Genomic DNA, 27,273 nt, shown 5'->3' with positions numbered 1-27,273 from the left:
AGTCTGCTTCTTTTTTCTTACTAGTTTGTTGTATTTGTATTTTTTAGATTCCAAATGTAAATGCTATCATACAGTATTTTTCTTTCTCTTTCTGACTTATTTCACTTAGCATAATGCCTGCTGCAAGTGGCAGGATTTCATTCTTTTTTTATGGCTGAGTACTCCATTGTAGATATATACATGTTGTGTATGTGTCTCAAATTTTATCCATTCATTCGTTGATGGACATTTAGGTGCCTTCATACCTTGGCAATTATAAATAATGCTGCTATGAACATTGAGGGTACATGTATCTTTTTGAATTAGTGTTTTGGTATTTTTTTGGATGTATACCCAGGAATGGAATTGTTCAGTCATATGGTAGTTCCGTTTTTAGTTTTTTGAGAAACCTCCATACTGTTTGCTACTTAAGTTTTTTGCACTCCTCTAGGCACCTCAGCTGTGTGTTTCAAAAATCAAACCCCTATCTTTGTTCCCTATCCCTGTTGTATTGCATTTGTTTGTTTGTTTTTTTTTTTTTTTTTGCAATCCTTGGCCCCTGTTGCCTGGTCTCCTGCTGAAAGGGAGAGAGAACAGAAGGAACAAGTGAGCTGGCTAACTTTCCAGAATCCTGCAGCCTGGGCGGTGCAGGGTTGACAGTGTTCTGCTCTAAGCATAGGTGTTAGCCAACCAAATGCCAAGCAGCACAAACACTGAATGACATTTTCAGAACTATTAATATTTCATCAGAAATGATCACTTTTCCTTTAAATACACTGTCTTAAAAGGTTTTCTACATTCTTAACTATAATTTTATTCAGTCTAGGTCCTCGGAATTTTCCCCAAAGGAACACATCTTCAATTTTATAATGAAAATCAAAGGGGAATCAAGCTTGGATTTCAAAATTTAGAGTCAATATTTCCAGGAACTCAGGCCCTCTGTAAAGAGCAAGACTGTGTATTGGGCACCTACTGTATGCCAGGCACTTCATATAGTATGCCATAACTTCATCCAACACATATTTATGAAGTACCCACTGTGTAGCAGAAATGTGATCTTCCTAATAATTTTTTAACACCATTTTACCAAAAAAAGGCCTTTTCTCCATCCTCCTGTTTTCATCTCCAATGTTACCTTACCTATTCGAAGAGGTCTGCCTGGACTGTCCTGATACTGCCACTCCTCTTCTCCCCAGTGCCTCACTTTGTTGGCTAGTTTCCATCAGAGCCCTTATTTCATGTATAATTATTACTTATTTACTTGCTCTGCTAGTTGGTGATCTGTCTCCCTCCACTAGAATACAGGCTTCATGAAAGTAAGGAACGTGTGGGGTTTTTCACCTTCATCCTTCCCCAGTGTCCAGCAACTCACCAGCAGAGAGCTTTAAGGGCTCCATTTATATCTGGGGAATGAATGAAGGAGGGGAGAAGTGAAGAAAGTTGTTAAGGTCACCCAGCTAGGAAGGAGCAGTTTCAGGATTCAACCGTATACACGTTTTTGGCTGCCATCTCAACTCAAGCCCATGCCTCTTTCTTCTTTTGAGGGCTCTTGCCTGGAAAATCCCAGGGATGGAGGAGCCTGGTGGGCTGCCGTCTATGGGATCGCACAGAGTTGGACACGACTTAGGCGACTCAGCAGCAGCAGATCATCCTTTACTGGGGAAACACTGGAGGAACAACTATAGGCTCCTGGGGCCAGAGAGCCCTGTTGCTTAAGGAAGCTCCTCCAGTGAGGAGAGGAGCCCACTGAGCCGCAGACAGCTTAGCTCCTCTCTGCACCTCCGCCCACCCCGGGGACGAGTGAGCCCAGCACTGGGGGAACCAGTCATTCTCAGTAGCCTGGGGTGCCTGGTTTGAACCCCAATTCCCCGCTTCCGGTGGGCCTTGGATACACTCCTTTGAGACTCGGTTTCCTCAAATGTAGAAGGAGAGGGCATAACGGTACTAACTTCATGAGGTTGTTGGCAGTGAATGGGACACAGAAAAAGCCCAGCGCCGGGCCCATTGTAGGCCCCCATCAAATGCCAGTGAGGGGTGAAATCAGCGACTCGGGCAGCGAACAGGCGGCGCCCAGGTGGGTGCGGAGGAGCGGCGGGCCAGGCGGGGGCGCGACGCCCTGGACTTCTAACGGGGGCGAGCGACCTGGGGTCCTCCGGGCCCGCGCCCGCCCCACCGGAGGACCTGGGGCGCCGACCGAACTCTGGGCGTCCCGCGCACCGAGCCGTTGCGTTTGAAACCCACCAAGGAATTCCAGCGCTGGACGGGAAGGGTCTACAGGCAGGCAGGCAATTTGGCACAGCCGCCCCGCGGAGACAGCGCCCGTTGAAGGCTTCAGGGACCCTTCCCCGAGGATCTCAAAGCCCGGCGAGGCTGGGAGGGGGGTCGTGGCTGGTGTCCGCTGGGGACTGCGGGCGGGCGCTGGGCACTCGGGGACTGTTCCTGCGGGCGGCCGGCTGAGCGGCCGGGAGAGGGAGACCAGGGGGGCCGGTGGGGCGAGCAAAGCGGGGCTCAGCAGGGCGGGGGCCCTGGGAAGACCCCGGGAGATCCCGATGGCGGGCTCCCAGCCCCCGGTGCCTCGCACGGTGCCAGGCCCTCAGCCCCGCACCCCCCAGACTTAGCGTGCGCTGATGGACTGAGCCCAGGGTCGTGTGGCCACGGGTGAGGCCCAGGGACTGCGGGGAGAGGCAGACCTCCCCCTCCAGCTGCTCCCAGATGTCATTCTGCCCGCCCAGGCGCCTGGTTCCTGAGCTCAGGGGGATTCCACAGTTACTAAGCTACTGGCTTTTGTTGACTTTTAAATATTTTCTTCTACGGGAGAGGGGGAGGGGGGCAAGAGTCAGGAAAGAGCAACTAAAAACAGATCAAAATAAGCTCCCCCTCCCCGCAAGAAAGCTGTCCTCCATTCACCTTTCAAACACAAACCCAGGGCCTCTGAACACAGTCACCTTTCTGGACCAGCGGCCAGACAGAACTGACCTCCTTCCTCCCCATCCTCACTGCCCTTTCTGGTGAATGAGGGGTGGTGGTGGATGGTCACCCTGTCTTCGAGCCCTGGGTGGACGAAGAGGCTTCCGGAAAGAGAAAAAGAGGATGGCCAGTGGCAATGGGCTGGCTTCGTCCTCGGCCCTGGGGGCCAAGCGCCCCTCCGCCCTGGGCCCGTTCCCCAGATACATCTGGATCCACCAGGACACACCCCAGGACAGCTTAGACAAGACTTGCCATGAAATCTGGAAGCGAGTTCAGGGCCTGTCAGAGGCCCTGCAGCCCAGGACCTCCAAGGAGCAGCTCTCTGCCCCCGCGGCTGGCACTCCAAGAGACAACGGGCTCAGCTTTCAAGAAGAGTGAGTGTGCCCTTACTTCACTAGAGGGAGGAGGGAGGAGATGAGGTCTGACTTTCGGGTCCGGGGGGGTGTGTTTTGACCTGTTGTTCTGCCTGGCTAAACTCTAAAGGCTGTGTGTTTTCCGCCACCCACCATGGCCCTTTGACAGTCTTTACAGGAACAAAATGACTGGGGTCCTGAAGCTACCTGGGTGAAGGGCCAGAACAGGACTGTATTTCTGCTGCGTACCAGCCCACTATGGGGACATTTCTTGCGCAAAGGCATAGGCAACACCAAGGTAGATCTGAAGACCTTGAAAAACCACCCTAGCCAGGGTGAAGGTTAGATGTCTGTGGCTTGCTCCAGGGGCAACTAGAATGTGCTTCTCCCCTGTAAAGCTAGGCATTGGCACAGATGAATTTGGTGGTTTTAAACCACATCTGGAATTCCCTAATACAGGGAGCAGCTGTCCCATTCAGCCTCCACAGAAGCCGCTGCAAGAGCGCACATCAAAATATTTACTGGGAAGGCATTGACATATTCAGAGGACATAATAGAAAATTAAAGTGCGGGAAGATGGCTGTAAATAGCCCGTTTCCTGGATGGGAAATCCTGTATCTGGGAAACACAGAGCTAAATGTTTCTCCACCAGGGCAAAGTTGGGCAGATATTGTTGGGGATGGATATATTAGAAAGGAGAGGGAGGAGCAGAGAGGAAGAAAGGACCTCGTTAGGAAAAGCAAGTAAATCCACCAGGTTATTCATGTCACTGTTGAGCACTTGTTCACTGCTTTGCATCTTCAAAGTGGGCTGCAAACATTAATTAATGCTTCCCAGAGTCCCTGTGAGGCAGGTATTCATGTCCCCATTTTACAGATGGATTAAGTGTTAAGAATTAAGTGGTCATTAAAGACTAAGTGATAATTAAGTGTTGCCTGTTCCAACACATGCTCCAGCTCAGCTCAGAGATGCTCTGAAGTGGGGAAACCCTTCAGGCAATTACCAACTGTGTCTGGTTTCAGGGATTTCTACGTAAAAGCTAGGAAAGGCAAAGTGTAACTGCTTCCCAATTCACACTCCCTGAAGTCTGGCCCTTTGGGGGCTCATTCACTTGCTACACATAAGGGTAGAAGGCACTTTGCCTGTTGTTGCCTCCTCTGCCCCTGCTCAGCAGGACATGGCCTTGTCTATAGTCAGATTCCTGCTATTTGGCCCTCCGGCGGCACTGAGGCCCTCTCCCCTACCCACTGCCATCTGCTCTGGGACAAGGACTGGGCAGAGAGCCTGTGGGGCTGTGCTCAGCTCTCAATGGCCAAAGAGCTGACTGTCCACTTTGTGAACCAAGGGTCAGTGGCAGTTTCCAGAAGCTGGCACCCTCTCTGCCAGGACTCACGGAGTTAGTGGAGACAGACTCTACTTCCAGTCTGCACTTGGCTGGAAAGTGAACCTGGCAAACCTTTGGCCGGTCCGTTTGGCCTTGATTTTCTCATCTGCAAATTGAGGGTTATATGCTCTGCCCTGTCCACATCGAGTTGATAATGAGGATCAAATGTGATGGGGACAGGAAATGATCAGCTGCATTATCCCAGTGAGGCTGTCCCTAAATGCAGTTCTCAGGGCTTGGGGATTTGGGTTGTTTTTGTTGCCTTCGATCTGGGGTTTTCACATGCCGCTGATAGATGCTAGAGTACTTCGGAGACCACCTTCAAGTTGAGTGGCCTGATTTCTGGGTCCCAATCCCCACCTCAGCCAGAACCGTTCAGCTTTTATGGCTTTTGCTTACTGGAGTTCAAGAGTAAAGTAAAGACTGCACTGGAAAAAAAGTTGTGCTATGAGAAAAGAGCTAGGAAGCCATTGCCTTAGAGGAATAAACGATATCATAATTGTGCAGATATCAACCAAGTAGAACACAATGAGCTATTCTTGAAATAAAGGCAGCTGCGATGGTGGAGTCAGATAGCTCTGGTTTCAGATCTCATTTCAGCCCTGTGCCAGCTGCGGGATTTGTTTAATTTATGTGAGTTTCGGTTTCCTCATCTGCCAAGTGGAGATGATTACTGTGCATTTCATGGGGTTGTTGGGATGATTAAATGGGATATTTAAACATTCCCGGTAATAACCAGGATTTGTAAAAATTCCTTATAATGATGATGGTGATTTCTTTAAGCCCTACAATTATTACATGAACTGGGGACTATTTTAAACTCCTCTTCTTTTTATTTTTTGTTATGCAAATGTTCAAACATGTAAAAGAGAATGGTGTAGTGAATTTCTGTCAATCATCTTCATTAATTATTAACTTTGGTCCATTCTCATTTCAGTTCTTCCTCCCCTATTTTCCAATCAAATCCTCTTTACAGATGAAATAACTGGTTTGGAAGGCTTCATTTCTTGGCCTGAGGTCCTACAGTTAGGAAGTGGTGGAGTTTCAGAAAACAAACCTAGGGCCATCTTAAGCCACTATGTAGTGGTGTTGGCTCCCTCCCCCTAGGAACTGAGACATCTTTTTGGAAAGTCAAAATACTTGGCAGTCTCATGTTCTGGGTGAGCAAACATAGCTAACAGAGTTCATATCCAGGGAGCTGTCCAGCATATTTGTCAGATGGCTTCAGGCCCACAAGATAACCTCTCAGCCTCTCAGCTAATCTGTCTAGTGTTTCATTTGTAAACCCAGTTTGGGTTTTGGTAATGTTAATTGCTATCAAGGCAGCTAGACAAGTAAGTAAGTTCTAGAACTCTTATTGGCCAGAATTTTTTTTAAATTTTGTCCCCATTTATCATGGAAACCCATACATCTCAAGTTTGAAAGAGAACTTGGAGTCTGCTTTCTGTTGCTTGAATCCCTTCCTTGACATCCTTGCTAAATAGTTATCCACTCGTACACTTTCTTAAATGAGAAGCTCACTACTTTCTAAGGTAGCTCCTTCCCTTGCTATGAATCCTGACTGTCAAAAGATCATTTTCTTTTAGTGCTGAAATCTGTCTCTATCAAACCTATTCACCTGTATTCTGCCCTTAGGGCTCCAAACCAAACCTATCCCCCCTTCCTCTCAGTGGCCCTTTTAGTTATTGAAAGATGGTAACAACATCTTTCCTAGGATTTCTTGTCTGTATAAGCTGAGTATCTTTGCTTTTCTGAGCTTCCCTTCATGTGCCAATTTGTTCGGTTTGGTCAGTTTCCTGCCCACACTGCTTGCTGGTTCATAGGGCAGTGCAGCAACCAGAGTCAAGTACAATAATCCAGGTATGATCCAATCTGAGCAGATTCGGCTCTCCTCCTCTATATCCTATATTCCTGTTCATGGCAATTAGCATTCACTTTTCTCCCCATGCTGACTTCAGCCTGTGAACACACTTCGAGTTCATTCATTCAATTATTCATTCAACACATATTTACTAAGCCATCTACTGTGTGCCTGGCACTGTGCTGAGAGCTGGTGAAATAGACCTTTAAACAAGACGAGGTCCTCCCTAGAGCTTGCATTCAAGTAGGGGAGAGAAACAGAAAGTAAGTAAATAAAAGAATATAACTTTAGGATGGACAAAGGACCAGTATTCTAGTTGGAAGAAACCAATCGTAAGCACGTTAAAATTAAACCAGATAATTTCAGCTAGGGAGGAGTGAGCTTATGGAAATAAAGTTGACTAAAGTACTAAGGGGACCTCCTTTAGATGGAGTGGTCAGGGAAGACCTCTCTGAGGAGAGGTAGTTCTTTGAGCCAAGACCTGGATGCCACGAAGGAGCCAGTCAGGTGAAAATCTAAGGCAGCATGTCCAGGTAGAAAGGAAAGAAACCACAGACTCTGAGGTGTGAGTGGGCTTGGAGAAGGACAACAGGGCTGGAGCTTGGTAAGTGATGCAATGTGGCACAGGCGAGAGCAGAGTCAGGCCGGCAAGGTCTCAGGAGGCCTGGAGAACCTCAGTGGGGAGTTCAGATTTGATTCTCCATGTCACGGGACACCTTTGGAGGTTTTTAGGAAGCAGGTGTAACATGATTGCATGGACTAGGTTTTAAGGATGCCTCTAGCTGCTGTGTGGAAATGAGGCAGGCGAGAGAGCAAGCTGGGAGACCTCTGGAAAGATGCTACAGTAGTCCAGGGGAGCACAATGGTGATGATGACTGGACCAGAGTGAGGGCAGTGAGAATGGACAAAGTGGGGGATTTGGCATGCATTTTGAGGGGAGCCAAAGGAGCCCGCTGATGGTTTGGGGCACACAGAGACATCAAAGCTGAATTGAGGTTTTTGGCTTGAGTGCTGGTTGGACAATTTATTGAGGAAGAAATGAAGAGAAATGGGCTGTGAGGGAGGAATCTGTAGTTCTATCTAATGTCAGTTTAACTCCAGAATCTCATTCAGTTATCTTTTAATTAGTCTTAAATTTGGGCGGAAAGAACTGTGGAAAGTCACTTACTGACTCATATTCTAGGATTCCCTATTCATTCAGTTTCCCTGTTACTCACACTTCACAGCCTCAGGATGGGGGTCTGGGGTTTGCTGTTGACTCCATTGGCTGGCCTGTGAAATGGCATTTGCTCACGCCTTCATTTATGGGGTCATCCAACAAACACTCATAGTCACTTTCTGGGTGCCAGTCCCTGTGTTGGGTCCCTGGGATACACAGATGACTAGGACAGAAGCCCATCTCTCTGAGAGCTACCAGTCTAGGGGGTGGGATGGACACAGAACCCTGTGGCAGCAAGGACATTCAACAGATATTTATTGTGGGTCTACTGCTTGCCTGGGGCTTCCCTTGTGGCTCAGCTGGTAAAGAATCCACCTGCAATGCGGGAGACCTGTGTTCGATTCCTGGGTTGGGAAGATCCCCTGGAGAAGGGAAAGGCTACCCACTCCAGTATTCTGGCCTGGAGAATTCCATGGACTGTATAGTCCCTGGGGTCACAAAGAGTCGGACGGTCGCGACTGAGCGACTTTCACTTCACTTACTGCAAAATACAATGGCTAAAAAGATGGGGACAATCTAGGAACTCCTCCAGGGATCTTCAGTGTCTTTAGAAAGGCAGACCACAACACAATAGGATAAAGGTCCTGGTGAAATGTCAATTCCATGGGTAACTCGGGCTTGAGGTTCAGGGAAGGCTTCCTGGAGGAGGCTGGGGGAGATGAGCTGGAAGGTCATCCTGAGCCAGTCCCAAATAGAAGGATAAGTCTACAGAAAGAAAGGAAATCCATTTAAGATTTTTAAAACAAATGATTTCCTGGTTGGCAGACTTCAGAGATATCTGTTGCAAGAAGAAATAGGGCTGTTTTGCGCTTGCTCTAGTAAATCTTCGCTGTTTGCACCCGTCAGCCAGACCTCCAGGTGGGAGAGCCACTGGGACTTGAAACCCAAGGCACTGCCTCCTCTGAACTGTGCTCTCGACAAACCAGTCCTTCTCACTGCACGCATGCATGCTCAGTCGCTCAGTCATGTTGTACTCTCTGCCTTCCTATGGACTGTAGCCTGCCATGCTCATCTGTTCATGGGATTTTCCCCGCAAAAATACTGGAATGGATTGCCATTTCCTCCTCCTAGGGATCTTCTCAACTCAGAGATGGAACCCACGTCTCCTGCGTCTCCTGCGTTGCAGGCAGATTCTTTACTGCTGAACCATCGGGGAAGCCCCGTCCTTTGTTGCTACTGTTATTTAAACAGTAAGACAGACACCTTTCCACTCTCACTCTCACACAATTTCCCATCACTCCATGGAACTCCCCATCTTTCCCTGTGCTTACAGGACTCTTTTTGGACACTTTCTTCTCAAGACCCAGCTCAGCAAAAATGGGATGAATCGTACTTTTCTGGAACAGTTGCTTGGAATATATCCCCACTTTTATTTAGTAATTTTCTTTTAAAAAAAAAGCTTGAAAACTAGTGGTTGGAGTGATGAGGACAAGACTTACACCTGAGAACTCAGACTGTTGCCCTAGAGCCAGTTCTGCTCGTGGGTTGCATTCTCTTCCCTTGAAGGGGTCAAACCCCTCTTTGAAAATCTGAGAGAAGCTGCCATAGACCATTTGGCTTGAAACGCATCCTCACATCCCTTGACATTTTGGAAGGTGAGAGACCCCCCGCTCCCCAAGTTGGAATCCTTTTCTCATGGACACTTGAGGGTCCCCTCCCTTAAGCTTCCCAGGGCTGAGTCTCAGCCACTGCTATGATCCCCATCACACGGACATCAATGCGTCCTCCGGCCTGGCTGTCAGGTGAATTAGTGCACATCTGATGCTGCAGACAGAGGTTCAAGGGCCTCAGCCCTTCTCTCCTTACGCATCTGTCAGTCGCCTGCATGATGGTTTCTGATTCCTTGCTCCCTGCAGGCTGCTCTCCTCCCATTTTCAGACCATCTTGTCTTACTGCTCCTGGTTCCTTTCCCTCTTGGATGTCCTTCACCCTTTGCCAACTTCATCTTCCTGAAACACATCAACAGCACTACTCAGGCATCCCCCATGAATTCCCCCTTGTCTTCTGAACTGCCTGACCTGGTCCTGAAGAGTCTCTGTAGTTGGCCTTGCCTGCTTCTCTAGGTGTGCCCATGAGTGCTCTTCTCCAAACTCCTTGTAAACCGAGATGCGCCATGAACAGGTGCACAACTCCCTTGCCGTCACTCAAGGTGTTCCACTACCAAAGTGTTCTTCCCTATCTCTGTCTACTGAAATCTTACCCATCCTTAAAGACCTGGAATTAGTGTCTCATCCTCTAAAATTCTCACTGCTGACCCCATTTAACATTTTTCCTTTCTCCCTCTTCCATGTTCCTTTTTAAAAAAATTTAAATGAGCAATTATATCCCCTTCTCTTTCCTAAGAGTGTAAAGGAGGCTTAGATAATAATAAAATACAGAGAGAGATGGATTTAGAATCCCAGTATACTTCCCAGCTGTTTCCAAGTTGCTCAAAATTTCTGTGCCCCATTTTCCCCATCTGAAAGATGGAAAAAGTCATAGAGGCCACCCTACAGGGTTGTTGTGGAGGTTAATGAAAGAATGTATGCAAAGTTCACACAGCACCTGGCAGAAAATAGTGATTCCAAATTCACCATCTTCGTTGTCACTCTGTTATCATGAGTATCAAGGATAAAATGACAGGGGTTGAGTGATCAACAATAGTGTGGGAAGAGGAAACTTATATACCAGAAAACCTAAACCAGGGGAAAGTGCTCAGCAGAGGCAGCATGTTGTTCTAGGCAGGAGGAGCCCAAAGTGGGAATATGACAGTTGGTTTCTATAACTCGTGTCAGCTAATAGGAGAAAGCTTCCTTAGCTCTGAGGACCGAATGGTAGAGGTCTTTGGATGAGGGTGATGGGATGGAAGAGCCAGCTTAGAACCAGCTCTTGGGTTGACTGTTGGCCAGCGGGGAGGACACAGAACCCAGTGAGATGTGCCAGCCTCACTCGGGAGTAGGGTCTCTGATGAGGTGGTCCTCTGGCAAGTACTGTACTCTGCCGGTGGCAACAGTCTCCCTTCCCCCTCTTGACCATGGCTCCTTAAGGGCAAGGGCTGTGTCTTACTCATCATTGTCTCCCCAGTGCCCAGCCGAGTTCCTGGCACTCGGAGGTGATGCAGTGTGTGTGAATGAATGAGTAAGTGAATGACGGATGAGCCATAAAAATGCCACTGCAAGGAGAATGAGGCCCAGAGGTGGCCAGGGTCCAACTGAGAGGTCACAATCATCAGAGGAAGCTTTGAGTGATGTGGGGACAGGATGTCAGGAAGCCAAGACATTGCAAGCTCTTTTCTTCTTTCTGCCTTTAAGCCTAAGCAGGGAACTGACGTTTTCATGAGCACTTGATATGTGCCTAGCTCTGTTGTTTCCATTTTCTGTTTATCTCATTGTCTTAGCAACCCTTCTCCATCAATGGTTAATATTATTCCCGTTTTACAGGTGAGGAAGCCAGGGCTCAGAGAAGTTAGGCAACTTGCCCAGAGTCATCCAGCTCCGAGGGAGCAGAACAGGGCTAGGATCTGGTGAAGCTTCAAGGCCAGAGCTGTTTCCTGGCACCAGGGGCCCTTCAGAATAACCCGTGCAGGTCTGCTTAGTACTGGGAGCCATGAGCGATGAAGGCCAAGACGAATCATGATTAACATCCCACGTCCCGTGTCCCCCTTTTTAATTTAATTTTATGGTTTCAGGAGCCGTGTCGCAGGTTCTGGGAGCCTGCAGAGATGGGCCACCAGTGGTTTGGTTTAATCCCCTTTTTAATATCTTTGTTGCAACGTTCTTTCCAATTCAGCTCCCAAGTCACATTAAAAAAATACCTCTTCCTTAGGGTAAGCCTCCTCTTATTAAACAGATTCAAATGAAAAGTTTTAAAGATAATTTGAACAATAAGAATCACTCTGTAGCTCCCAGCCGAAGCTCCTTTATTGCTGTATTTATTCCCCAGTATTTCTTGTCTCATTCCCCAGCTCACTGAATCCTTCATTCCCCACTCCCCCACACTCCCTAACCCTTCCAGTTCAAGGCCCAACTTCTGCCTGTCTCTTCCTCTCTTCTCCCTTCTTTCGCCTCCAGGGCATGGAAGGTCAGGTTGAGGGCAGAGTGGGAGGTCTCACTTCCACCAGCCAATCTGCTTCCTAAGACTATCACAGCTGCCCTGAGGGATAGGGGGAGGGTGGAGACAGGGGAGCTAAAGTGTCTGCAGGGAAATTCACATCTGTCCGCACGTCCTATTAGATTGCTGCTGCTGTGCAGTCACTCACTCCTGTCCGACTCTTTGCAATTCATGGGCTGCAGCACGCCAGGCTTCCATGTCCATCAGAAACTCCCGGAGCTTGCTCAAACTCAAGTCGGTGATGCCATCCAACCATCTCATCCTTGTCATCCCCTTTTCCTCCTGCCTTCAATCTTTCCCAGCATCAGGGTCTTTTCAAATGAGTCAGCTCTTCACATCACGTGGCCAAAGTATTGAAGTTTCAGCTTTGGCATCAGTCCTTCCAATGAATATTCAGGGATGATTTCCTTTAGAATGGACTGGTTGGATCTCCTTGCAGTTCAACAGACTCGCAAGAGTCTTCTCCAACACCACAGTTCAAAAGCATCAATTCTTTGGCGCTCAGCCTTCTTTATGGTCCAACTCTCCCATTCATACATGACTAGTAGAAAAGCCATAACTTTGACTTAGATGGACCTTTGTTGGCAAAGTAAGTTCTCAGCTTTTTAATGTGCTGTCTACGTTGGTCATAGCTTTTCTTCCAAGGAGCAAGCGTCTTTTAATTCTGTGGCTGCAGTCACCATTTACAGTGATTTTGGAGCCCAAGAAAATAAAGTCTGTCACTGTTTCCATTATTTCCCCATTTATTTGCCATGAAGTGATGGGACCAGGTTCCATGATCTTAGTTTTTTTAATGCTGAGTTTTAAGCCAGCTTTTCCACTCTCCTCTTTCACCTTTATCCAGCGGCTCTTTAGTTCCTCTTTGCTTTCTGCCATAAGCGTGGTGTCATATACATATCTGAGGTTATTGATATTTCTCCCAGCAATCTTGATTCTAGCTTGTGCTTCATCCAGTTTGGCATTTCTCATGATGTACTCTGCATGGAAGTTAAATAAGCAGAGTGGCAATATACAGCCTTGAGGTACTCCTTTCCTTATTTGAACCAGTCTGTTGTTCCATGTCTGGTTCTAACTGTTGCTTCTTGACTTGCATACAGGTTTTGCAGGAGGCAGGTAAGGTGGTCTGGTATTCTCATCTCTTGAAGAAATTTCCAGTTTGTTGTGATCCACACAAAGGCTTTAGCATAGTCAATGAAGCAGAACTAGATGTTTTTCTGTAATTATCTTGTTTTTTCTATGATCCATCTGCATCCAAACCGAGGTCTGGAGGCAGAGGGTGGAGGAGGGAATCCTGACTCAGAATGCAGATGCCTGGGCCCCATGTTGGACCAACTGAACTGCTGTTTCCACAGGGGTGCCCAGGAATCTGTATTTGAAACATGCTCCCCAGAGGACTTCTGTGCCTATCTGTAGAAAGTTCTTTGATACTTTTGGGGTCAAAGATGAGGGAACCTCAGGCTTCAAAGGGACACAGCTTTGAGAAAGAGGTATTCCAAAGAAAAGCATGAAGGAAGGAGATTGACTGTTTTTGCCTTCTAAGTGGATGCCAGGGATACTGTAAAAAAGGGACTCTACCCTGTGTGAAGACCTTTGTTGAGAAATGAGATAAACATGGAGTCTGGGCTTGGGCAGCTGAGGGATTCCACAGTGCCGCTTCCGTTAACCCCCGGTGGTGTCACCATCCCCATGGGACAGATGACCAAGACTTCCTGCCCCCAGCCAACCTGGGCCCTGTGCTGTGAAGGGTCAGCAGGCCGCTCCCCCGCACTGCAGGTCTAGAGGTGGAGCCGCTAACATTTGCATAGCGCCTGTTACAGTTTACCCAGTGCTTTCACATTCATCACCTCACTTAATCCTCAGGCAGCCTGGAGAGAGGAGGAGGGGCGGGAGTCAGAGTTTTCTGAAAGCCTGTGCCTACTCTGCCCACCTCACAGGGAGGGCCCGGGAGATGCAGCTCTGGGTTTCCAGGCACCTTTGAGACGCAGGTGCATGGGCCCTGGGGTGGCAATGGAGGCTGTAGCTTCTCTCCACTCCCCTCTTCACCCCTCAAACTGAAAAAAAGTGGGCCCAGTCCCCTCGGCTTGCAAGAGAGGGGAGTCTGCCCTCCTTCCCCCTTTCTTCCTTCTGGGTTTCTATAAGCTGTGGCAGTGTTGTGTGCATGTGTACATGGGTGTGTCTACGTGTGTACATGGGTGTATGTACATGGTTGTGAGGCATGTGTACATGACTGTGCTTTGTTTACCTGTGTAGGTGTGTGTACGTCTGTGGTACGTGTGTGTGCATGGTTGTAGCATATGTGTGTGTACATGGCTGTAAGTGTGCACACAGCTGGGTGTGGAGCAGGAGCTACCATGGGGTCAAAACTGTAACCGGTCTTCACACCACACCATTGTAGCTGTTGTGAGGATTCAAATAAGAGGTTTTCATGGAACGTGTTTGGCGCTGTGCCTCACTGGTTAGTTCATTCTCCATAAATACTCACTCTTCTGATTTTGTGAACTGGAACCGGAGGCTTAGATGTATTTGACAGCTTGCTGGAAGTCTGGCCTCCATGCAGCTGGGGAGTTTGAACTCCTGCCTCCTTCCGGGCAGCGAGCTCTTAGCCACTCTGTCTGCTGCTCTGCCCACGCAGACACGAGGAGAAGTCGGCCTCACCTGCCGCCACGAGGTCGGTCAGTCTCTGGATGGAGCCTGAGCCCTTCGCGTGCTTCCATCTTCAGTCAGCCGTGTTCCCCGGGCACCAGGCCTGGGTACCGTGTTTTGTCGTCGATCTGAAATGCCATGGTGGGAAGAAAATATTTGTTTTGGTGTCCCCTTCCAGCACCAACAATTTTCTGCTTGCATTTTTCTGTTGTTTGGCTCAGATGAATAGCAGTTTTCATCTTTGCTCTGTGTTATCATGCACACAGAGCTGCTGTCGGGGAGCTAACAGCATGCTTGCTTAGTCATTATTCTGGGAAGGGGTGCCAGCCAGTCAATAGCCTTTATTTTTATATGACTCTGTACACTGCAAGTGCCGAAATGTCACGCGGCGCCCGCGTACAGAGTCGCCATCAGACACCTATCATTTCTGGAGGCGGGCGGAGTGGAGGTGGTGGCAGCCGTTGGGGCCGGGCACCAATTCTGACTGGCTTCCTCTGTCAGCACCCGGGAGCTGGGTTAACCGCCCTGAATGATTCACTGTGATAGAGTCTGTGGCAGATTTTATGGTTTTTACCCACTCAAAGGAGAAAGCAAATAGCACCGGAGAGATGCCAGCCTCGGCAAAACTTCTTAAGGAGAGAGGAAGAAAGAAAGATGCAGGCAGGCAGGCTTGATGTGGGACCTAGCACAGTCATGGAGAGAGGGAAAAAAATTTTCTGGGAGCCCCGCCGAGGGCGCTAAGAGTTGGGCAGGATCTTTGTGGGGTCTGCGGTGGGGCTGCCTTACCGGGGCTGGGAGTTCTTAGGGCAAAGTTGAACAGGCTGGCTCATTGTCATTCCGCCAGCTCACAGGGGTGCCAGGCCCACGGTAAGGACATGAGATGGAAGGCCAGAAAATGGAATCAAAACCCGGGAGTCTGCAACCAGTAAAAGGAGCTGGGTGGTCTTTGGCAACACAGCTTTTGATTTCCAGAGTTCCAAAACATGGACAAGGATAAAGACAAATTCACCAGCCAGTTCATTTATTTATTCAATAAATACCTATTTAGCTTGGAGGTGGTGCCCAGCACAGCTCAAGGTCTTGAGGCCTCCGTGGTGAACAAGATACAATTCCTGCCCTCAGGGAAGATGTGTTGTCGGAAATAAAGACATAAAAAAAAAATACTTTGCGACGGTGATGAATACTAGAAAGAAAATAAACAGATTGACGGAGCAGAGAGTGCTTCGTAAGAGTCAGTCCGGGGATGAGCTAGCATCCACCGGAGGTGTAAAAGCCCCGGGATTAGAGTGAACTCAATGTGCAAGAGAATATTTCTAAGACAAGAGGGGCTGGGAGAAGAACAATCTCAAAGCAGGAGGGCATAACTGGGCCACTTAGCGGGGTGCCCTGGGGGTCAGAAAGGGGTCTGCATTTTTATTCTGTATGTACTAAGAACCCACATAAGGGTTTAAGTGGGGGAATGGTTTGATCTAAGTTCTGAGAATGTCTTTCCTCGGCCGGCATGCAGTTTTCTAAGGAACAAACGAATCATGTTTTCTTGGGGGTGGGAAGGGCAGGAAGGGGAGACCCTTGCTTAGGGTCTTGTACCTGTGTGCTGAATCTTGACTGCAGCAACGTGTTTCATAGAGGCAGTCTAGGAGAAGTGGAGATGGAATGATAGTGACTGGATTGATTTATTCCCCCAAAGTGTTGATCCAGGATTACTGTCAGGCTGGGGGTGGTAGGGGGAGGGTTTCCAGCAATGTCCCTAAGGCTCTGGTCTCTGGACTCTCTCACCTTCAACGTTTCTATCCATAAATTGGTGGGGGACCCAGAAGGCAGACTCATCAGACATGCAGCTGACACAGAGCTGTCAGGGACAGCTGAGGCCACGGATGACAGGCTCAGGACTCACCGTGATGATCCTCCACAGGCTGGAGTGATGGGATGAGCCCAGCAATATCCTTGATTGCATTCGGACTAGGGAATGAAGCCCAGTCGTGAAGCAGGGAGACCTCACTGGAGAACTTTCCCTGGAAAGGAAGCTGGGGCGGGGCGGGAAGAGGTCAGAAAGTCAGCTGGACCCAGGAGCATCCCCACAACAGCCTCTTCACTTCCTTGGTGACAGAGTCCTTAGCCTCTTAGAAATTCACTTTTCTCATCTGCAAAGGGAGAATGATTTTGTCAATTGCCCAGAGGCATGGAGAGGATTAAACAGAAGTATATATGTGGATTCCTGGCTTCCAGTCTGGCCTTCCAGATTCATGGCAGATGCAAAGGAAATAGGAGTTTGTAGAGACTGTCCCAGGGAGGGTTGGGTGCCCTGAGTCAGTCTTTCAGAGGGATGCAGGGGACCTGCAGCCCAGGTGAGCCCCTCTGTTCTTCGCACAGACTCTTCTGGGAATGCCAGCTTCTTAAGAGGCCCATGGACCCGCCATGATGTTCCAGAAAAGAATGGCCGAGGAATATGAGAAGGAGTTTACACTCAGCTCCTGCTGGGTTCTCTCCATCAACCTGGCTCCGGGCCGTGGGAGGGATAGCAGTGTCCTCTCAGGTTCTGAGAAGGGACCGCCTGTAGGGTGGATTTGGTACAGAGACCTCAGGCCTCGTGGGTCTTTTAGAACCTGCTTTGACTTCTTCTTGGAGTTGGTGCTTTGAAGGATACCGTGGCGAGACTTGTGTGTGCGTCTATTGTAGAACATTTTTATTTTAGGAAAAAAAAAAGAAACCAAACAGACAAAAATAGAGCTAATAGTACTCGGTGAACCCATTTACCTCTCACTAAGCCTTAGACCTGGTCAACATAAGGCCAATCTTGTTTTATCTACTTCCGAACCCCCATCTTTCCTCTCCCCCTGCTAGATTAAGTTTAAAGCTAACTCCAGATGTAATGTTATCTGTAAAGACTTTAGCATGTATCTCTAAGAGATAAGGATGCTTTTATTATTTAAGTATAACCACAATACCATTATTCTGACTTAAAAATTAACATAATTGTGATGTCTTTCTGATTAAGAAGATCTGTCTGTATACAGCTTGCTTTTCAAGTTTTCGAGGGGGGCAGAGAGGCAAAAACTGGTCCTTCTAATGTCTGGTTTCTGTGACTAGAGATTCCCCTGTTCCCTCTGAGGGTGATGATGAAGAAGACGGGGGATCAATAATTTGGGACCCTGGATTGGCAGCCTCTTTATTCCAAGTGTTCCCAGGGACACAGCAGGAAAGTGAAATGAAATGAAAGTGTTAGTCACTCATTTGTGTTGGACTCTTTGCGACCCCATGGGCTGTAGCCCATGAGGCTCCTCCGTCCATGGAATCCTCCAGGCAAGAATACTGGAGTAGGTAGCCATTCCTTTCTCCAGGGGATCTTCCCGACCCAGGGATTGAGCTTGGGTCTCCTGCATTGCAGGCATGTTCCCAGGGACACAGCAGGAGAGGGGTCCAATTGATAGACTGAGTCTAGATTCGGGGAGGAGGAAAAAGGGGAGTGGGAGGGAGAGCCGGGAAGAGGGGGAGAACCAAGTGAATGGCCTTGCCCCTTGCATGGCGTCGATGGCAGCGTCCAGCACCAGCCCGCTCCCGCTGCCATCCACAGCCACCGCGTGCCCAGGGCTCCTGTGTGTGTGTGTCTGTGCCAAGCCGGCAGAGGGGTTCCCGCACCACGTTCTCCTCCCCCAGGGGCTGGGTGCTGGTGGTGCTACAGTGTCATACCTCGTCACAGGGGAGTCCCCAAGCTTCCGGGGTCTGACAAGAAGTGGGCAGCAGTGCCCGATCTCAGGCTGTTTGACTGGAGTCTGCTTTCTCCTGGCACGGCTCCCAGCCTCCAGGCCTGGGGAGACCACATGAGGGGCTGGTGTTCAGGAGGCGTTGGCTGTCTCCGTCATCAGAACAGTGACAAGCTTGCACGTTTTAAACTCTTCCCTAGGCCTCCCAAGTGCCCTGACCAGCCGTGACCTTTCCCCAGGACCCCTTGGGACTCATCAGTAACCATCAACTATGGGATTAATGCCGGCACAGTAGGAGCATCTGGGACTGTAGCCCATGCCCATTCTGACTGGTTGTCAGATACAGAGATCATCCCCTGGTTTTATGTGTGATGACTGTGAGTCATTTTGTGCCTGCACTGCATCTGTGTGTGTGTGTCTGTCTGTGTGTCTGTGTGCATGTGTTCATATACAGAGCATTACCAGGAAGGAACATCCTTGCTGGGAGCATTTGCTAGTCGTTATTTTCGGGGCTCACTGCATCCACAGAATGGGCTGTCAGCGCAGGAATATACCCTGAGCCTTCCCAAAACTCCATTCACTGGATGCTTTAATTTTTCCCTCTGCCTCTTTTTCACCATTTTCACCACTGGTGGAACTCTGAGCAGTTTCTAGAATGCTCTATGTTGGCCAGCTTATCCACCCTTCCTGGGAACCCACCCAGGAGGGAGAGCAGGGTGGGCTGCCACAGTCCTCCTGGGGGTACCAGGGAGGAAGGTCCCCATTACCAAGGATGCTGGTGGGCCAGTGTGGGCCCAAACCAGGCCGGCAGGATTGCCACCCTCTCCCACACTTGGAGGCAGCCAGTATCTAGGAGCTTAGAGTCCATGGGACCATTAGGCCACACTAGGATGGTGCTGGCCACCAAGGGTGCAGCTGGAGGCCCCAGGTCTCAGGTGCAGGTAGAGGCCAGTGTTTAGATACAGGAAGATTCTTGTGAATAAGTGCAGGGATCAAGCAATTGCTGGTGCTCCCAGGCAGCCCAATCTGTGATCTGGTCAGAAGGCCATGCCAGTCAAGGTGGACACGGGTATCTACGAAGCCACTGTGCAGATTTCAGGATCCAGAGGCCCAGCCTGGCTGCCAGAGGTGTATACAGACTGGCTGTCCCTGATACTGCCCTTACTATGCCAGACACGGTCTGAAGTGTCTCTGTGATACTCTGCTTCACGAGGAAGGAGGACAGCGGTACCATGATGCTGAGCAAGGGGCCCAGGGTCACATAGCTGGGAAGTGACCAAGCCAGGCTGTGAGCTCCAGCTGTCACCCTGCCGCCCCTGCTCTCACTCAGACCATCCTGCAGTGCATGGGGACCCCGGCACCCTGGACGCCACGTCCAGAGCTGTTGGTTCAGTCCTGTCCCTTTTGCTGCAGGTCTTTTATTGCTTTGGGTCCTGAGCACCACCAAAGAGGGAGTGATGGACGGAAATTAAGACTCGGCCCACTAAGCCAGATGGAGCACTGGGAGAGGACCCAGGGGTCCTGATTCCCAGAACCAAGCTCTTAGGACTACTGCCCGTTGGTATGGTGTAAAAACCCCTTGGGGGTGCATGTGTGGCCCATTTTCTCTCGTGAAGAGCAATAGGTTTCTCACCTCGGGAAACATGTTTTCTCTAGCCCCTTTTCCTGGGGTCTGTGCCTCACTGCAGAGCCACCCTCAGGGAGCGGGCCCTAAAGCCCTCTCTCTTTCTGACCTATTTGCAGGGCTCTGGAGCTCACCAGTGGCAAAGACGAGATCTCCTTGTTGGTGGAGCAGGAGTTCTTGAGCCTCACCAAAGAGCACCTCATCCTGGTCACTGAGAGCTCGGGGGAGCTGGAGGCACCCAGAAGCAACCACGAGGGGTCCAGACAGTCAGCCCCCTGCCTTCTCATGCCTTCGTTGGTGGCCAGCATGAGTGAGCACCCAGGAGCCTCTGTCATGGCCCGTGACAAGCTCCTGGAGCCGAAGGTGGCTGTGTCAGTCGTCGGCAGCCGGCCAGACTGTGATTCTGCCACATCTACGGTCACGGGCATCCTGCGTGCTGCCAAGGTCAAGAGTGCCAAGGGGACAGAGGACAGGAGCTGCAGTCTGGGGGCCTCCAGGTCGGAGATCAGCAAGCTCCTGGCTCAGTTCCCTCTGAAGTCCACAGAAACGTCCAAGGCCCCCGACAGCAAGATGGTGTTGGAGGAGACCAGGGTCATCAAGGACTTCCTGCAGAGCAGCATGTTCAATGGCCCCGGACCCAGAGAGCCCTCAGGCCTGGGCCCGTTCCTGCTGCTGCCTCCGCCGCCTCCGCCCATGCCTCCCAACAAACTCCCTGAGCTCCCTGCTCCGAAGAAGCAGCTCCCAGTGTTTGCCAAGATCTGCTCCAAGCCCGAGGCTGACCCCGTCGTGGAGAGGCACCAACTGATGGGTGAGTGGGGCTGGGAGCAGAGCTAGGAAGCACACTTGCTGGGTGGAGAAACTTAGCGGAAAGTCACGTGGGCTGCAGCAGGCACACGCAGCATCGCTGTGCAAAGTAGGGCGAAGTGGCCTTGCTGATGAGCATGGTCCCAGGGTGCAGGCCGTTTTTCAGCCCTCACAGGCCTCCTCTGCTGGATGCTCATATACAGGGCACATCGCAGGTAACCAAACGTGGTGGCCCTGAATCCAACACGCTTTGGGAAGAGGGAGAGGCCCGTTTAGTAACTGATTGGGTTTTTAAATCCATAGGCACCCAGAGGACATTGAAGGAAGCATTTATCCTTGCTGGGCCCAGGGTGAAAGTGCAGCCAGGGGATTCTGAGCTGAATAGGAGGGAAGTTTGACTGGCTTCTGACGGAGGCGCCTGTCCTGACCACGAGGCCTGGTCCCCTCTCTCAGGGATAGGGGCTGAATATGTAAACTCCCCAGGTGCAGGCAGACAGCTGGCCCTGGGGTTTGTTCCGAGGGACTCCAGGGCTTTAGAAAAGTGCCTTCCTACTCCTAAATCGAGGAGTTCACATCCTCCCTGGGATTGCCAGCCACCTCCAAAGCCTCCCCCAATTCCAGGATTCTGCATTTTGTGTCTGTTCTGATCCGGCTACTCAGACTGGATGGTTCCAAGAAGGAAGACAGGTGGCAGTGACACTTGCCTGCCATCGGCGGTCACTGGGAGAAAACTGGAAGAAAAACTCCCCCCAGGTTGTGAGAGATGGGTAAAGGAGAGATGCCTATATTGGGAGGGCCCAGATCCATCTTCCTAAGAAAACAGAGATGCAGTCACCCTAGAGAACATTCCGTAGGAGCATTTTAGGAAGCCAAGGACTCCAAACTGTGGACAACATGCTGGACTCTGGGTCCTGGGCAGGCCTCCAGGAGTCCGGGGACTCTGGGGATGATGAACTGTGTGTGTGAGATGATGGAGCATCCCCAGGGGAGGGGACATGCTTCCCACCTCCTTCTCCATGAGGGAGGTGTGGATGTCTCTCTGTTGGACGGGGCTGCTGGTTTGGAGACAGTTCTGTCCCACACACCTGCCCACCTTTGCGTCTGTGTATATACAGGTGTGTGAGCAAAGTTGTGCTGAGAGGAACTTTGCAGATGTGAGCGTGTGAGGAAATGCAGTCTGGGCACATCTGAGTGTAACCCTTCTGTGTGTGTAGTTGTGTATGTGTGTGAGCGAGCCAAGGGAATGGCAGGAAGGGATGTGTGTGTGTGCCTGTGTACACAGCCTTTGGAAGGGGGAGTTTGGAGATGAGTGAGTAGCAAGTGTGTTTCAGATGACTGGGGTGGGGTGTGATGGCAGGTGTGTGGGCCTCTGGGGAGAGGGCTATTATTAGTGGGTACTGTTATCTCAGCGCTGGCTGGGGGCTGCACTCTGCAACCAGAGAAGCTCTAGGAAAAGACACCAGGGACATGTTTTGCTAAAAATGCATTTTCTTCTGGCTCAGGCTAGAGCAGCTTTCTCCTTTGCTAGGATGGCAGTAAGAGGGCAGGCCCCATCCTGTCCAGACTCAGCCCCAAGGCCACGGGCTAGTGGGGCTAAGAGTTGGTGGGATCACGTCCACTGCCAACAGGCAATGCTGGGCACAAGTCCTCTGGTCCCGTTGCTGCCAGCGTGAGCCACTGTGCCCGCCATGTGTGCGTTGCCGTTTCCCAGCCAAGCTGCACGGAGACCAGGACTCCAAGCTGGGAAGAATGTGGAGAGGCTGAGAACAAGGCCCTCTTCTCCGCTCCAGCCGAGCGGTGCCTTAAAAATTTACATATATCTATGTATTATATGCTTCCCTGTGGCTCAGCGGTCAAGAACTGGCCTGCAATACGGGAGACCCAGATGATTGGGGCTCAGTCCCTGGATCGGAACAATCCCCTGAAGGAGGGCATGGCAACCCACTCCAGTATTCTTGCTGGGAAAATCCCATGGACAGAGGAGCCTGGTGGGCTACAGTCCATAGGGTCACAAAGAGTCGGACATAACTGAGCATGCACGAACCATATATTATATGTGTGCAGTGTGGTGCATTCCCCTGCCATACTTAATTTTGTTGGAAGAAAGAGTTCCATTGCTCAAAAGGAAATGTGGGTGAAAAACCACCATTGTAAGGGGATCCCTGATGGTGCAGGAAGTGTCCTTGCACTAGGGAGACTTGGTCCATTTGGAGCGAGAGCTGAGCCTGGCACCGGCAGCATCCAGTGACTCGCTGGTGCCTCTTCCTTTGCCCACAGCCACCCACAGCCCTGGGCGTAAGGCATTGCTGAGGGCCCTCTTCCTTCTGGAATCCCTCTGGGCCTCTCAGACAGAAGCTGTCTCAGCCACCCTCTTCTCCCGCTGTGTCCCTCTGTCACCTCACGGTCCCCATCTGCCTTGTCCTGGAGCTATTTCTGGGTCTGTCTCTCTCTTCCTTCTTGTTGTGAGTTCCTGCCGGGCCGAGTCTGGCTCTGACTCATCCAAGTGTCCCCAGGACTCAGGTCAGAGCCTGGCGCTGATGAGTGTGCTGAATCGCCATGACAACTTAGCAAGAGGAGAGCCTATGAGGAGGGACCAGCTGTGTGTTCTGTGGGAATGTGTGTCCCCCCCTCTAAGCCAGGTGTGCTCACTGAAGACAGGAACTATCCAGAAGCTCTGTGATCCAACCTGTAGACGGTTAGCGGGAAGGAAGGGAGGGGACTAGAAGGGAGGAAGTTTGGAAGGAGGAGAGAATGGGATTATGGGAGGATGGATGAGTGGATGGCAGGAAGGAAAGATGTATGGCTGGATAAAAGGATGGATGGATGGGTGGACAGACGGAAGAAGACAAGAAGGGGTGAATGCATGCATGCATGCAGGGGAGTGTGAGACCATCGTGGGCGCTGGTCAGTGAAGGCTTCAGGGACTGGGCTTGGATCGAACTTGGTTGAGACAGAGCCCAGAGTGGTGGGAGTTCCAGGTATGCTGTGGAGGATCCATAACTTTGTCCGCAAGACCATGCTCCCCCCATCCTGCACGTGGTCTTCCAGAGTCACTGACTCAGCTTCTCTCCTGCTCTAGAACGGAACCCAGGTGCCAAGGAGCTGACCAGGGGCCGAGAGAGCCGCTTTCTCAGCCAGTGGTCCCCGAGCCGGAAGGACACCTGTGGTGAGGATGCTGGCAGTGACTCCATGGGTTCCATGTCCATGGCTCTGCCGGCCAAGAAGCCTGCCTGGCAGACCGAGAAGAACCTGCTCTATGAGTTCCTTGGGGCCACCAAGAACCCAGGCGGGCAGCTGAAACTTCGTGGCAAAGTGGAGGTGGACAGGCTAGAGCTGAAACGTAAGCTGACCCTGCCCAGAGAGAGTCTATGCAGGAAGGGATTTCAGAAACCCTCACAGACCCCTGGAGTAACTCTGCCATCAAAAGGCTGTCTCATCCATGGGCAAGACACTGTCTTTCCCTAGTCCTGTAAAATGGGGGAAATGGCTTTCTTCCTGTGTCATCCCCTTCAGGGAAGAGCTCAAGAAGCCTAGTTGACTTTCAGGGGTCACATGGGCATTATTGGTGGTCAATTTGAATATAGCCCTGACTCAGCATGTCTTATGTCCCCTCAAGTTGCCTGAGCCAACGAAAATCCCATGCTTTAAGATTATTTCTACATTGCGATTATTCACGTCTCAGCTCTCTCTCCCTTGTACATCCACAACTGTTTTAGTACAACATTCTCCCCCCAACAAAAGGTGCTAATACGGGGACACTGACACCCCATCTCTAACTCTTAGGCCCACAGGGCATGTTATAGAAGGAAAGAACCCAGGATTCATATCCTGAAACAACTCCATCAAATTTCATTCATTCAGACTAGTTTGAGGTCTTACCAAAGGGAATTATATAATATTTTAAAATATTTTTTAAAAATGACTCTGACATAGATGCAACACCTACACAAGGTCCTTGCTGTTGCCGAGTACATGCCCTCAGCAGGGTGCTTGAGTAATTTGATAAGAATGAGTTCCCACAGGTAGCAATTGTTTGTATCAAACTGGGTTTTTCCGAAGCACTTGAAGGAATATAGTTTTGCACGTAGGTGAGACAAGCTGGTTGATTGTATCTCTTGCTAAACTGCCTCCTTACTTGTGAGTCATGAAGGAGATGCTCCACGCCAGACCATGCTGGGACTCACCCCGTCCACGTTGGCAAGGTGTGAACTAACTGTTTTCTATAGCTTTGAAGAACCTTCTGGGAGCTTTTAAAATACCTGACCTGTGAGGACATTAACCCTGGGGGCAGTCATGGAGCTGGGGCAGGCTGACCTCTCCCTTCCTCAATCACGAAACGCTCTACCTCTCCTGTGACTTACAGTTAACCCACCTGTGACAGGGGCCGACAAGAACAACCTCAAGTACACAGGGAACGTGTTCACCCCACGCTTTGCCACCGCTTTGACCTCAGCAACTCTGAACCAGCCCCTCTGGCTCAACCTGAACTATGCACCTCCGCCCGTGTTCACAAACCCCTCCACCTTCCCTCAGTACCAGGTGAGTGAGCAGGTCCCAGCCGGTCTATCCGGTGGTGGCCATTCAGGGAGGAGCCTGTGGCTTACAGGGAGCCTCATTCACAAAGAGCCGTGGACTCGTTAGTTCATTTCTCCATAAGGGCCCCATCAGACCAACGGCCAGGTACACGTGCATGCACACACACACACACGTGTGTATATTTCTCATTCTCCTTTGTCTGGATTCCAGTTCACTCTGTGCCGTGTCTTTCAGAGCCGCTTGGCTGATCCTGGGCTGTGAAGCACTTGGGCTCCCAGGAAAGACTGACCGATGGGACAGTCCTTGCTTCCCACCACCTCCTGTGACTTCCTTTGAGGTCGGATGACATGCGTCCTAGATTACTCGGGACAGTCCCCGTTTAGGTCTTTGGTCCCCGCATAATTATTTATTGTTCTCCCTTTCACACTCAAGTGTCCCACTGCAGATGACAAATTATGCGGCTGTTTTACTACAATGACAGCCTAGCAATCTTAGCTTCTACCAGCTCAGGTGGCTTGGCACACAGTCTTGGTCTTGGACCCAGAGCTAAAAGGCATCAGACACAAAGGGGTGGGGGAAACACTTGCAACGTTGGCAGTTTTACTCACACAACTTATTTATTCCGGGAAAATGTGGTTCCTTTAGTTCGTCTATTTAACTTAATCTCCTGTAAGAGCTGCCACCCACTGGGTAGAGAGATGAAAAAAAAATCAAATAAATGTCCATTCTGATTTAAACCATAGTCTGAACCAAGAGCTTAAATAGTCCCTTTAGGTAGAGTTCAGTTCCTCCAGGACAGGTGCTCAGTGCCTAAGAAGTCTCAGCCTTCTGTCCCCTCCCTGGCTGCTGGCCAGAATGGCGTGCAGGTGTACAGAAGGGCCAGGCCCCTGGGAGCCTGCTGCCCCAGCCTGGCCTGGCCGAGCCTGGGGAGGGCAAAGAGAGAAGGAAATCCAACCTGAACATCCTCTCGTCCTGCCCCGTGCCCTCCCCCTTCCACTGCCCCTGGGTTCCCAGTGGTATTTCCTCCTCCTCGACAGCAGAGCTGCCAGTCTCATGGCTTAACATCCTGCTCGAGAGGTGGGTCTTCTCTACTCCATGTGAAGCCCCTCTGAGCTGGTCCGCTGGAATTAGCCCCTGATTCTTAAAACAGGAACTGAAGTAAAGGGGGTTAGCACGGTCTCTCTCTTTCTCTCCAAAGTTTTGTCTGCAAGTGTTCTTTTGGTTTGCTAAAGAGAGCCAGTGGTCACCCTCTTTCTCAAGCCCAACCTTTGAGGTGAGATGGTGTAAGGAAGCGTGATCCATGGGAAGACCCCAGGTGCATCCATCCTGAATCTACCATATGCTCTCCTGGAGAAATACCCTGTTCACATCCTCACTGGTTCACCAGCTCCTTCACTGAAGTTCCTCCACCCTTGCACACTCATTATTGAGTCATTTATCACCTACTCCCTGATGCACTCATTTGTATTTATTTATTTTCTCATTTAAATAATTTAAAAAAAAAACACAAAAAACCTCCTTGCTTCACACTGACTGCAGGCTGAGCCTTGACTTAAGTGAGGGGATTCCAAGGTGACTAGGAAGCTCGGAGTCCAGGACGAGTCAGGGACGAATCCAAGGGCAGCATGGTGTGCCCCCCAGCTCTGAGATAGAAACAACTGCATAATTTTATTTAGTGTAAATTGATTCACTCTCAAATGCACTCACTCAAGGGGCTCACCATGTAAAGCTAATTTGCAGTGGTTTGTTTTGTAAAGAGGGGACAGTCTCTCTCTGCTATGCTAACTTCTGACTTGACTTTTGGCATGGGTGAAATTTGAAACTATTCTTCTAGCATGAAGGTCCTCTGTCTTCAGAGATGCCGGTGTTTTATCACAGGGCTGACTCTGAGCTTCCTGGGCCTCTGGGCAGAAAGGCCCCGGCTGGTAGGGCCCCTTGTTCCTATGCAGCTAAAAAGACACTCACTGAGACCAGCTGAAGTCACCTGTACCCACCGACCCTCCCAAGGGGTAACAACAGACAGTGTGACTTACCTTTTCCCAGCTTCTCGTGATTTCATGATACCAACCAGCTTCAAGACAGCTGATCAAGGGGTCTGATTTGATAAAAAAGA

The 27,273-nt window shown here is 50.2% G+C and overlaps 1 protein-coding gene across 1 annotated transcript in view; it reads left to right on the top strand.

Annotated features, from left to right (window-relative positions):
- The first annotated feature begins 2,991 nt into the window (after nucleotides 1-2,991).
- C1H1orf94 (chromosome 1 C1orf94 homolog) overlaps nucleotides 2,992-27,273 on the top strand; it is a 38,347-nt gene continuing 14,065 nt past the window's right edge. The window contains exons 1-4 of the mRNA XM_065930468.1: nucleotides 2,992-3,320; nucleotides 19,940-20,628; nucleotides 23,704-23,964; nucleotides 24,988-25,163. Of these exons, the coding sequence (XP_065786540.1) occupies nucleotides 2,992-3,320; nucleotides 19,940-20,628; nucleotides 23,704-23,964; nucleotides 24,988-25,163 (1,455 nt within the window). The remainder of the gene's footprint in view (nucleotides 3,321-19,939; nucleotides 20,629-23,703; nucleotides 23,965-24,987; nucleotides 25,164-27,273) is intronic.

The sequence above is a fragment of the Muntiacus reevesi genome, chromosome 1 (assembly GCF_963930625.1).
Source record: "Muntiacus reevesi chromosome 1, mMunRee1.1, whole genome shotgun sequence".
Taxonomy (NCBI): Eukaryota; Metazoa; Chordata; class Mammalia; order Artiodactyla; family Cervidae; genus Muntiacus; species Muntiacus reevesi.
This window is presented reverse-complemented; position numbering and strand designations above follow the sequence as displayed.